The sequence below is a fragment of the Ammospiza caudacuta genome, chromosome 9 (genome assembly GCF_027887145.1).
Source record: "Ammospiza caudacuta isolate bAmmCau1 chromosome 9, bAmmCau1.pri, whole genome shotgun sequence".
Lineage (NCBI taxonomy): Eukaryota > Metazoa > Chordata > Aves > Passeriformes > Passerellidae > Ammospiza > Ammospiza caudacuta.
Genome location: NC_080601.1, coordinates 31805728 through 31818828, shown reverse-complemented (window position 1 = coordinate 31818828; position 13101 = coordinate 31805728). Strand labels below are relative to the sequence as shown.

The 13101-nt window shown below is 37.4% G+C and overlaps 1 protein-coding gene across 2 annotated transcripts in view; it reads right to left on the bottom strand.

Moving 5' to 3' along the window:
- ATRNL1 (attractin like 1) overlaps positions 1-13101 on the bottom strand; it is a 428662-nt gene that overhangs the window by 47725 nt on the left and 367836 nt on the right. For both annotated transcript variants that reach the window (XM_058810434.1, XM_058810433.1), the window contains exon 28: positions 3631-3745. In XM_058810434.1, coding sequence (XP_058666417.1) covers positions 3631-3745 — 115 coding nt within the window. The remainder of the gene's footprint in view (positions 1-3630; positions 3746-13101) is intronic.

Genomic DNA, 13101 nt, shown 5'->3' with positions numbered 1-13101 from the left:
GGTGATAATTCATAGGCACCTTCTTCTGCCTTAAGGTATATATTATCCTCTTTTTTTCTGGTCTAACTTGTTTTGTTCAATCCCCTTTACAATGTATAATTTAGTTCTTTCTAGAGAACTAAAACAGCTGCTCTCATTATTAGACCTGCTTTGATATTAAGAAGAGTTTAGGCTATTTAAATCATGGGGTCAGACACTACAGCAATAAAAGATGATCTCAAGCTTCCAGTGCATCATAAAACCTGCAAGTCACATATGAACTACACTGATGCATTTGTAATGATAGACATGTGAACCCTACAGACAATTGCTATTTTTTGGACCCTCTAATTTTGTTCTGATTACACAGGTACAATGCAGTGAATGAGATCACTGAAGAATGAAGAAAGCACATGCTCTATCAGTCAATCCAAACTGAGAAATTTACCTTAATGTTTTGCATCGATCATTCTAATTTATACTTTGTCTCTAATTTCTTTCACTTAAAAACAATTACTTCAGTTATCTCAGAGAAGTATAATTGAATTGTTAGCTTACACAAAAAAGAAAATGTAAGGTCTGCTGTGAGAAACCTAACCTATCATGATAGCAATGTTCTGTGACTTTCCAGACCTTCAGAATATTTAATGCTAAAAATAGCTGGGACATTGAAAAAATCCCTTTTTAGCACACAAATGACAATGATTAGTGTTTTCTTTTGCAATAAATTCATTTTTATCAATATTTTGACTGAGTCTACATGATCAATCTTTATAAAATCTATTTTAAATCACAGATTAATTTTAAGTGGTTTAACTGTTTAACTTACAGAATTAGGCCTGAGTGCTGAACAATGTTGTTGAAAGTCTGTAAAGTTGTGAGTATTTTCTGCAGGAAGCAGAGAACACAGACCTGCACTGGGACATATGGTCTCTCCTAGAGAAGTTTTTTGCCATGCATAGCCTTTGGCCAAAGCCCAACATCTGTAGCTTCAACTTTCCTTCCAGCTGCTGCTAAAGGTGAAGCATAGAACATATGCTGCATAAAGAGTAACCTTTGCATTGGGGTTTAATTTATTTGTTGATTTGTTGGTGGTTTTTTGTTTTTGTTTTGAACATTCAGAGACATTTTTCAACAAAATATTTGTTAATGTAAAACTCAGAAAACTCAAATTCAGATACCTTAAAAAATTATGTATACAACTAAGAGCTCCAGTGGGGCATAGATTTGTTATTTATGTAAAGAATTTGCTTCCTTAGTTTTGGAGAAAATGCAGGACAAGAAAAATACAGGCATTCCCTTCTTATGTTTGGGATGTATTCATAGAAGGAACAAATGCCACGCTCTCCCAATGTGAACTGGGAATGAGCATCCTTGAGGTATGATTTAAACAAAGATGCTTGACACACTGTCAGTTCTACTCTAGAAGGATCCCAACAAGCTGGAAAATGGCTGTGTGCAAGCAATAGAGGATTCTAATATTACTTGGCAAGACATAATTACTGAACACACAACTTCCACCTCAATATCATTGGTTTTGTCTGACTTAGGTCATAAGGGAAACCAACTGCATAGAGAAAGTGTGTGCTGCCCAAAGTTTCCACATCATTTCCAAAACCTTGGCAGTGCTCACAGCATCTGCTCCCAGGCAGCCCAGGGTGCTGCAGGACAGGAATGGAGTGAGTTAGCAGAGCTACAGCTATGCCCACAAACTTGCATGATAGCTCCTGCCCAGCCTAGGCATGGCTACAGAGAGCAATCCATGAGCACCAAAGCTCACCATGCACTAGAAAAAATGTATATAGCCACATAATCCAATACACTCTACTGGGTGAACACCTCAAGCATTTCTGTTTGCTTTTGAGCCTGAACAAAGTGAAAGTTGTTGGACTAAATAATTTACCTATTTCGAAACACTAAGTGGCTGACAGGTACCATAATAGCACATGGAAGAAGAGCATTCCAAATATATGCCTACACAGCTGGTGGAAGGTAAAGCAATGAGAAAACAGAACATAACAGGAGGATAAAGCATGTTTAAAAAAGAGGTGCATTCTTTCACAGGTTGAGAAACATGCAGAATGACACAACTGGTGTGTTGTGGAACCCAAATCCTGTTTCTAAACACCCATACCTTCCATGCTTTACACACAGCAAAGATCAGCAATTACTTTTCAAAGACTTCTTTATATGGTAAATAGAAGCTGATTATGAAAAAACCTAAATGAATACATTTTTACTGTCAAGATGCACATCATAGGTAAATTTGAAAACAACAAAAAAAGTCCCTCCAAAAACATTTTAAGCTTCAATTTCAACAATTACTTTTAATTTCCTTTCATAATGTTTTTTCTTGTTGCAAGACTATAAACACCTTCATTTCTTTTTCATTTCCTTGAAACATGAACAGGGAATAAGCTAAACATCCTTACTCTCTCATTGCTCTCTTCAGAGCACTTACATATATTTCTTCCAGGAAATGGATTTGACAAAGCATCAGCAACATTTTTACTTTCATAGCACTTCCAAAAATGATATTCCAAGCCATAAACAGCATTTTAAGAACTAAGTCCTCATCTCAGAACTCAGAGGGAAAAAAAATTTAACACCCCTCACCCTCAAAAAATGAACGAAAACTCCCAAATAAATAACAGATAGTGATCAGGCCAAAGAACACCCAGCTGAGCTTATTTCCAACATAAGTCAACTGAGTTTGCCCTCATCATTACTCAATACTTTTTAATCTCTTAAATGGATTTTTGAAGGTTAAAAGGATATCTTTTCTGGCTCTTAATGATAAAAGTTAGCCTGAAAGCATATTTTCTGGTTTATTCCTGCATTTTGGGCACATCCCATGCAGTCTACTATTTCTTACAAAGGTGTTCATCTTGCATTGAAGTCTGAATGAGTAAACTGGTCACATGTGCAGCGTCACATTACTGGCCACACTTTCTTGTCATGGCTCTTTTGTCATGCCACATCATTTTAGGCAGTTATTCAAAGGATTTTAAAGGTGCAGGTAGTTATTTTATGAGAATGTTTTTGTACAATGACCTAGCAGAGAAGTTGGGTCACTATAAGAAGTGCTTCCAGATAATGCAAGTGCTACTTTAAAATGAGCTGGGATCACTTCCAAAGTGAACACCTCCCCACAGAAGCATTCACTCACACAATTCCAGGTTTTATCTGACAGGCATTCTGGGAAATACTAGTATTTTAACTGAGTCCCAGCCAGCAAAGTGTTGGGATTTATGGTGTAAACTAGACTGCACTAAATTTTAGCCTGAAGTGAAAATACTCACTAGTATTCCCTGTACAGCCTCATTTACAGCAGCTTGAACTGAAACCATGGAAGTGGCTGCATATGAATTTTTTCTCCCCTGAGAGACAATGTTGGAGCATATCGACATGCACGAGTACTGCTTCAGGAAGTCCTAATGAAATGTGGCTGGCTTAATCACTGGGCTTTTTATTTGGACACGACACCAAATTCCCATGAATAATGAAATTGGGGCTAAACTTAACATCAGCTTGACCGAGCAGCTCCTCGCATCCATCTGCTGTGCCATTATTTTGGGTCTGTGAGGGTGATTTTGCCCAGGCAGAGAGTGTGGGAGGAGACAGACACAAGAGGCACCCCAGCAGCCTTACCTGACTGCCCGGGGGGAGGAACTCCTGATGGTCCCCTGGGCAGGCACAAAAACACCGTCAGGACGGCGGCTCTGTTTCCTGAGCACGGCTCGATGGCAATCGGCTTAGGAGCACCCTGGAGAAGGAAAACACCCAGGTTAACCTCTGAGATCTCCATTCCATTTTCACTCATGCACCTTTAGGGTTTTTTAATAAGAACAGTGTAACAGTGGGAAGATATTTTTTCCGTTGCAATCCCACAGATTGCCTGAACCATGTTAATTGACTTAAAAATGGGTGCTGACAGCCAACGCTGCAGATCTAACCAAACAAAAAATAAATCATCATAAGGACAACAAAATTTTACTGAATTTTATAGTCTGCTAAATGTAGTAACGTAAAATTAAAGCTTAGGAAACAGCAAAACTTTTTGATATACACATTGGTATCTGAGAGTAGCCAACTTCCCCATCTCTATTAAGAAGTATCCATGTGAAAGAATTCTGCTTCAACAGCATCCATCACCTAGTCAGCCTAATGCCAAAACCATAAAATGAGAGCAAATCCACATTATATACCAATAGCTAAAGGCAGTCAATCCCTCTTGAGAGCCCCAGACCAGGAATTCTGCCTTCTCTCTGTCTGTCCTACTAAGGAAATTATTTCTTTAAGGCAGGACCTTCCTGATTCTTTTTGCATATGCAACAGATAGGTGCAGTGCTACTACATTTATACATGCTTAGAAACTCTCTGAAAATGTTGCCTGTGTGATAATCACCCTGCTTTATCTTCTATAAAGCTATGATAGCAGTGCTGTTGATGGCAGGGATTTTGTGCTGTTACTAAACTCTCATTAACTATATAGATAATTAAATTTGCAGCTAGCCTTCAACTAAATGGTTGCTACCAAATTGTTCTTGATTTACCAAGGACAGTAGGAATTGGAAAAACAAAGCAAAGCAGTCCACAAAGGCATAGAATAATAAGTTTTTAAGATGAAAATTTACAATGTATCCACATTTCCACATTCCCAAGCTTTGTGTTCACTCAGAGATAGGCATTTCACTTCTGAGAGCTTAAACATTTAGGCAAGCACTAAAGATATTTCTAAAAACATTAGGTCAAAATCAGCATAAGCATTTCTTTCTTTTTCTGTTTGTAAGTTTTCTAAATGTCTGTCATGTTCCAAGGCAAAATATGAGTTCAACATTTGGATTCAAAATTCAAAGCCAGAAAACTTTCTATTTACATAAAAAATGCAATGTATACATAAATGTCAACTGATTCCAGTATTCTAAGAAAAAAATGATAGTTTAGTCAAGTTAAACACACTACAAAGTACTTGGTATAAGGAGAACAAAGGCACTTCCATCATGTAAAGCAATAATAATTTTCTGTTTTTCCACCTCGAAGTAACCAACATTTATTATTGCTCAGTGAAAAATAGATAAATATACTTTTCTTTTTTTACTTCTTGGTCATATTTAATAGGCATTTCTGTAGATTCTTTTAAAGGTAAAGCATTAAAGAACTTGGGTAAACAATGACATCTAATTTAAAAATGCCATGCCATAGGGAATGACAACTTACATTCACCAAAACCTTTACCAAATGATGAAATAGAAAACTAAAACCCCAAAAGCTCCAGCTGGTGTTACTAAATGCAAGCAATAGAGCATTTAAGTCAACATTTCCTGACTTGTCACAACAGCAAATCAAACAAATATTTGAAAACACAAAGGACATGAAATCTTCATTGTAAAATGTAATTCAGAACACTTTATGCAGACACACAACTAAAAAGAACAAATTCACTACTATGACTTTTAATTTGGTGATTACTTTCTTATAAATCCACATGATGGTATTTTCTTTTCTTGTGTAATATGAACCCTTTGATCAACAGGCCCCATCCTTCTCTGTTTGAAGTTTATACTAATGCTCTTCAAAACACAATTGGAGGAAATGATTTCTGATAAATACTCTTTCAAAGGACTTCATCCAAAAATAAAATATAGTAAGAATTTTGTGCTTTTTTTTCTTTATAAAAAAAATTATTACTGCAGAAGCAAGATGCCTTATCTTAACCTCACATCATTCAGGTTCCCTAGCAAAATAACACAGTAGCATAGAGCAAATGATAATAATTTAGATAGCCTCAGGTTTGTCAGTTGTTTAAAGATAAATACATAACCATGAATCAAAGATATTTCACAGGGACATAACATGTTCTCTGAAATGTGCCATTTATCATGCATTTTCCACGGGTTTTTTGGAAGAGATAAAGTACAAGTTTGTTTGCCCAAAGCAGTAAGCTACCATGATTTACTAGCTAGAATTATCTTTTTTTTTTCTCCTTGTATAGAAAGTGACTTACATTTTTTGCCGAAACCTCAAATGACGATCACAGATTAATAAAACTTTATCAGTGGAACACATAATAAACAAACACTTCTTTGATAAACTTTTACTCCTATGGTCCCTTTTTTTACACACACTGTGACAGAAAGAAGTGTGTCAGCTGGGAAGGTGAAAAAGAAAGTGGCAGAGAACTATAAAAGAATAAAAGAATTAAAGAGCATTTATTATTAATATTGATGGTAAAAAAGAACAGTAACCCAGAGCATATAGAAAGAAGAAATAAGTGGAGAGGGTAGGGATTAAATCAGGTAATAAAAAAAATAGATAAAGTCTTATCCACAATTTAAGTGTGTATTCATGCATTTATTCACAGAAAATAATATCAGGAGTCATCTTCACAGGTTCCTAGATTTTTCTTAGAGAAAAGGTTCTGCATTCTCCCAGTATTTTCCTGAAAGTCCTAAAAACCCAAAGTTCAACTGCCTGGTGAGTTTATGAGGAAATACCAAGCTTTGGAAATTCTTTTGGATCTGTTTCAGTAAGAAATAGATTTGGGCCAAATTATTTTTCTTTTCCTTCACAGGACACATGATAATATTACTATTGCTGGCAGAAAAACATATGTCACCAAATTCATGATTTATAAAAGAAAGCAGCAAAAGAGGTGAGTATATTTATTTAAGTATTGACAACCCTTGCAAATCTTGCATTATTGTATTTATCTGTTTGGGAATATAAGAGTTGATCAGCTTTAGGAGTGCAGACCAAGGAGAAGCTGGGAAGTGAATTTTGTCCCTCTTGGTGGGTGGGATGGGCAGCAGAGAGCAGGAGGATTTTAATGGTGCTGTGTGAACTTGTCCAGTGTCCAATGTCAAATTCTAAGCAATCTCAAAAGTGCCAAGCAGAGACAGGAGAGAGGAAAAACCTGAAGAGGTGAGAAGAGCAGGAGGACAATGACTGAGGGAATGTTCATGGAGCTGCTCTAAGTGTTCAGCATCTCCTTGGGCAAAATGCACTGAAACTTCAGCACTGATTGAATCTATGAAAATATTTATTATTGTGAATACAGAAAGATGGAAAGTATAAAGAGTTTTGGTCTATCTGTATTCCAAGAAGTGGTGCCTCTCAGAAGTGCTATAAAACTTCTGATTTTCAGTACTAAGTAATATCCCTCTATATATTTTCTGCAACAGTCTAAGTTAGGTGCATCCAATTTTTAAAAGTGCATTATTATACCATAAGAAAAATACTTCACATAAGACTAAATGGCTGCAAACTCATGCCAAAAAAGCAATTAGAAAATTGAATCAAGGAATTAAGGATTAATGTGAGCATGTTACACCTGTCAGAAGCGATAAGTATTTTGACAAGAACAGAATAAAGTTTGACAGTGTGCACAAATACAGATCTGACATATAAATCAAGTATTAAAATGCAAACAGCTATGCATTAATCACTGTAATGTTTCCTAACTAAAATGGTCTTGGTAGTACTTACAAGAATTCATTATAAATAAAACTTCAGTTCTTTAAAAAAAGCTTGAATCATACTTCTCATTGTATTAATTATGTCAATTTAAACTTAGTTTTTAATCATATTATTAAAACAGCATTAATCTGGTGAATTCCACACAAACTAAGCTAAATACCTTGGCAAATAAACAATCAAATCTCTTGTTGCAACAGGATTAGGACCAGACTCAGAATGTAAACAGCCACTTTTCTGGATTTTTAATGTGGAAGACTCCAGAAGGGAAAAAATGGGAAAAAAAGAAAAAAGATTGTGTCCTCTGAAGAGGTAAGAGATGCAGAAAAGGAGGAAACATAAAATTCAGACTTTTATATTACATGTATTCACTTGCTCTCAGCTTCTGGTCCTTTTCCTAAATTCACTGGTTATTTCCTGAGTTACATGATTTATTTGGGATACACAAGTCTCAGATTCCAAAATGTACTTGAGTACCCCAGTTGGATTTTGGTCAAATTAAGTTGCCTACATGCAAATTCAAAAGCCTCAAGAACCTGTTAGCCTTACTATTAGTATTAAAAATGTCCCAAGATTTGCAAGTTGTCTCTACCTGCCAGGCACATGTTGGTCTCATCAGTGCCTGCTCAGGATTCACTGTCATTCCTACAGCTGCCCTGGATGTAGAGCTTGATCAAGGTAGCTGTTCCCAAAACATTCTTATCAAATCAGGTTTTTACACTGCAGATGTGGCCACTTTCTTGTAAAACAGAGTTGAAATCAGAGATCAACTCTATTTTCTATGGTAAGAGGATGAACCCTGGTTACCCTGTTCTGCTTTCACAAAATGCATCTTTGAGGTGAAATTCTCTGGCCTATAATTAAAGATGAAATGTCAAATGCCATGATTGTTCTGACCATTTTCAGTGCGGTAAACACAGACTTCTCAGCAGTGCTAAGAAAAAAAAAGAAAATTCACCCTCCCAAAATCACAGAATTCCACTGATGTCATTTGCCTGGGGCTTTTTTGGCCATTTTCCTGGAGAAACTCCAACTGTCCCTTGTGCAGCTATCCTTGCAGGAGAGGAGATGGCAGACTCCCACCTGCAGACAACCTCCATCCTACCTGCACCTGATTGTTGCCATGGTCATTTACCAAGAGAATCAAACCCAGCAGTAACATCAGAGGAAGGAAGCAGCACTGTCTGCTCCTCCCAGCAAAATCCCACCACTTTCACAGCACCTGCTGCTGCCCCAAGGAGAACCTGACACCTCCAGAGTGCTGGAGCCAAGGCAAAGCCAGGAACAAAGCCTGCCATCAGCACTGCTGGTTCTGTAGCCTGTCAGTTCTACACCACATTACTATTCTAAGTGTTGGGTGAACTAATGAGCTAATGCTCATTAACATACTTTTGAGTATGAGCTTCCCACCCACCCACAAGTTTTGACAATTTTCTCAGATTTATTCAATGAGTAATGAGCTTTAATGATAGTGCAACCAAAATAAAAAAAAAAAAAAGCTTTCACAAAACATCATTTGTGTAAGGGAGAAATCTACTTCAGGAAACACAGAGACAGAGTAAATAAACAGGGCTGGGGTATTGAACATTGCTTGTGGCTGGTAGAGGAAACAGCAGTTCTTCATATGACTCCAGGGTTTTACAGAAATTCTGAGCACCTACTGAAGACTTTCATTCTTTCATTTAATGCATCACATAAAGTTCCTCTCTTGCAATTAGTGAGTGGAAAGCTTCACCTCATTTAAACCTGCAAGAATGGCCCAGAGCCCGATCGTCCTCAGCACTTTGAGTTTCTACACTGCAATACACTGCACCTTCTTTTGCCTGAGGATTTCTAAGTGATTTCCAGTTTTGGTTAATGAGGTCCCACTAACCTATTGGAGGTACAGAACCACATTACCAACAGCAGCAAAAGTTGGTGAACTTTCTGTTGTATCTCATAATTCTTCTACCTAAACTGGAAGAGACTTGAGGCGACCACCTTGCTTCTGTGACAGAGTGACTGAGTCATCAGCTTCACCAATTCACTGGGAGGACTCCACCAACCCTACCAAATCTTCAACATAAACAAGTTTTACCTAAAAACTTCTAGCATGTGTAATAAAGCTTTATTGATAATTAAATGCAACCCAACCAAAATTACACTAACGTTTCTCGTTACTTCTTTAACAGCAAATTATCTTTCCATTGTAATTCTGCCCCACTGTTCTTGCAGAACACAAATCATTAATTTCCTTGTTTCAAAATAGAAATGGAAATCTCAGACTATACTGGAACATTATTTTCCATAAGAAAAGCAGTGGAAATGAACAATAAATAGAATACATTATGATTACCAAGCTGTTATTATGGCCCCAGTGCACAAACTGCATTGTTATCCTTCGATTTATTGTCTTGCTTCTCTATCTCAGCTCTAACAATGATAGACTGCATTCTTTCATAAAGTCTTTTCTGAGTAGAATATGGTTGTTAATTCTGTACTGATCTGAAATTTATATACCTTAGTCCTAAAGTGTTTATGCTCAGAAGAGTCATATATTTAATACAAGAATTATGTTTATTTGCAACAAAGTTACTCTCAGTTAATCTAGTAAAGGACTTAATTTCAAAATCTAATACTATGTCATGTGGCATTTCATTAGCAAGAGAGTTATGAATTGACATTCTGATAAAAACTGATTTACTAAGACCAAGCTATGAGAAACACCTGCAGATACATTTATTTTCAATGGGGTTTCCAGAAAGGGCTCCTTATTCCGTTTTTTCCTACTGCCTAGAGGTTGCTTTTCCTGAACTGTGACATCAGTGTGCACCATCCTGGAATTTTCTTGATTGTCACGAGACACTGAACAGAGCACAAGACAGTGAAGTAAAATTAAAACATCAGGTGGCTATAAGGAACACTGATTGTATTTCTTTATCTATGCGCCCCTGTATGCAGTTCCCTGTGTCTTCATACTGTTAAATAAACTTGGTTTTACTTTACTATTAGATCTTGCCCATTAATGAGGGTAATTCCAGGTTAATATGGAAAATATTGAACATAACTTAGAGCGGATGGTGTGTGTAGTAGTCGGACTGGATTACTGCCAGAGATATCCCCTAGAGCTTCCAGAATATTCCCCTACTAAGCTCTAGGAGTCTGATTAAAGGCTGGCAGTGACAGCGTCCAGTTTGTGAAAAGAAATTTATCTTGGCAGCATCCAGGTAGATCCTGTTGGGAAAAGCACCTGAGACTCTGTGTCTGTGGCATATACCAGGAATCATGCATCCCCAGGTACCTTCCTGTAAATTCTTCTGACTGCCATCCTGTAAGTCAAAGTGGTGCTGAGCAGTGAAGTGATGCTAATGGGCATTTGTTTCCCAGATGGGCATATCTGCTGGATCTCCAAGGATTAGAAATGAGAAGTAGAGAATTCTATTATTCCTTTACAATTCAGCCTTAAAGACTTACCCATGAAAACTCATTTCCCTGGGGATGAATAACTGACAGTCCATCACTGCTTCAGCTTGGGCTGATCACTTAAGAGCAGAAGTCACTCCCATATGTCACAATGGGTTAATCTCACCCTAGACTGCCTGTAAAAGAGGACATGGTCCCCTCAGAGCCACTACTGACTTTCCAGGGTTAGGAAAGATAAAGTACAAGGCACAATTTAAACTCTGCCTCACTTGTAGGCTGACAGTGTGGCTGTGGTAATAGGCAGGGCTAAGTGTGAGCACAGCACAGGTTTCTTTCCCTGGGAACAAGCAAACTGAACCAGCTGCAGGCTTTGAAATGTCCATGAGGAGCCCAGAAGGGCAGCCCTTTGCTCAGGGGGGGAATGATAAAGTTTCAATCTGTCATTGTGACAGTGAAACTCAGACAGAAGGCAGAAGTTCTGACTAACAGTTACCTTTTGTGATTGCAGAGATCGTATTCCTGTAGCTCTGCATCACCCCAGAGTCATAAAAGATAAGGTTTGATCATCATTTAGGAGATCAATGCCAGACGTGAGGGTTAGGAAAGGCAAATGTCCTAAAAGGATTATGCTGTATTTTGCATTTCTTGCTAAATTGGAAAGAAAATATAGTACCCTGTATGTCATCCAAAATACAGTGTTAGTGAACTTTTCCTCAGCAATGCTTTTCAAGTTCTTTTTTAACCTCCTTGCCACATGCAGGATGCCTAGTGAATGATAAATTAAAACATTTCTACCTGGAATCATAAAAATAAAAAAGAGAACTAAATCAAGACATTGTGAAAACTAGCCGTCAGCAGAAGGGATTAAAGTGCAAACCTGGCAATATTATTAATGCAGGAAAAAAATGTTAATGGCACCAGAATAACAAATTACTTTCTATCATGACAACTTACACAGATCACAGATTAGGGTAGGGAGGACACGAGCAAATGTCTGAAAGCGTGACGTAGCTTTTCTTTTCATTGTCCTTGCCATGGCCCAAGGACAGCTGTAAAGTGTGTACACCAGAGCCAAAACCATTCTGAAACAAATGATCCCTATTTAACATTTGCAAGTCTATAGAAGTTTTCATCCCAGTGACTGCATGTGGAAATTGTGGATCTGATCGTAGCTGCTCTGGCAGCTGGAGAGCGACGAGAAATAAAAGATTTCTGTTATGCAAGGATAAGGAATGAGATGGCAGCAAAAGAGAGCCTGGTTTTGCTGTGTTATATGGTGGTAGCAGCAGCATGTGTTAAACTGCCTTGGCAGTGGTTGCTGCCAGCAGGGGAAAAGGGAGAGGGAAGGTTGGCAGGAGTGTGAAAGCTCAAACCAGACCTTGTCTAAGGTGTTGCAAGATGCATCTCACTCATCTCTTGAGGACTTCCATCACCTGCTCTGGCCATTCACCAATTTGAAAACATAACTGAGTAGTTTTTCACTCTGATCTTGTGAATTAATTCAAATCTGAAATATCAGCTGCTTAAATCAGCACAGCATGAGTAGCAGCAGAACTATTTTGATTTACACCAGCTGCAAATCTGACACAATGTTATTCACTTATTAATACTGTCCTTGAAAAATCCCGCAAATAAAATCAAGCTCAAGTATTATCACTTAATGTTGCTTCCTAAGATGCTCCCCATCAAGATTATTAGTACTCACTGTGCTCATATTCAGAATATCACTAAAAATGCACCAAAAAATGGAAGCTACAGGATCTAATCTGACAAATAATTAGACACATGAGAATTAGTGCTTGGAGAAACTTTGCATTAAAGCAAACACGATTACTTGCATGAATGAAACTATTTATTCTTGTTACTCACATTAGCTCAACATATCTGATGAAATACTTTTTTTTAAAGAGACAGATTTTTTACTATTAAAAAAAATCAAAAACCTGCTCCTTTAAAATATTACAAAACCTGTGTAATTTTTACTAATTCAGTACAGATCTACAGTATAAAGTATTTGCTGAATCCCACTTACATGGAAAGTAAGTGGGTCTTTTTGGGGGGGTTTTTTGGAGAGTTTTTTGGGTTTTTTTGGTTTTGTTTTGTTGGTTGGTTTGTTTTTTGGTAGGGTTTTTTGGGGCTTTTTTTGTTTGTTTGTGGTTTTTCTGTTACCATATTCCAAGGTTGCTTATGCTCTTGGGCATTGCTAACTGAAAATGAGTGCCATGGAAAAATAGCCCAGCTCAA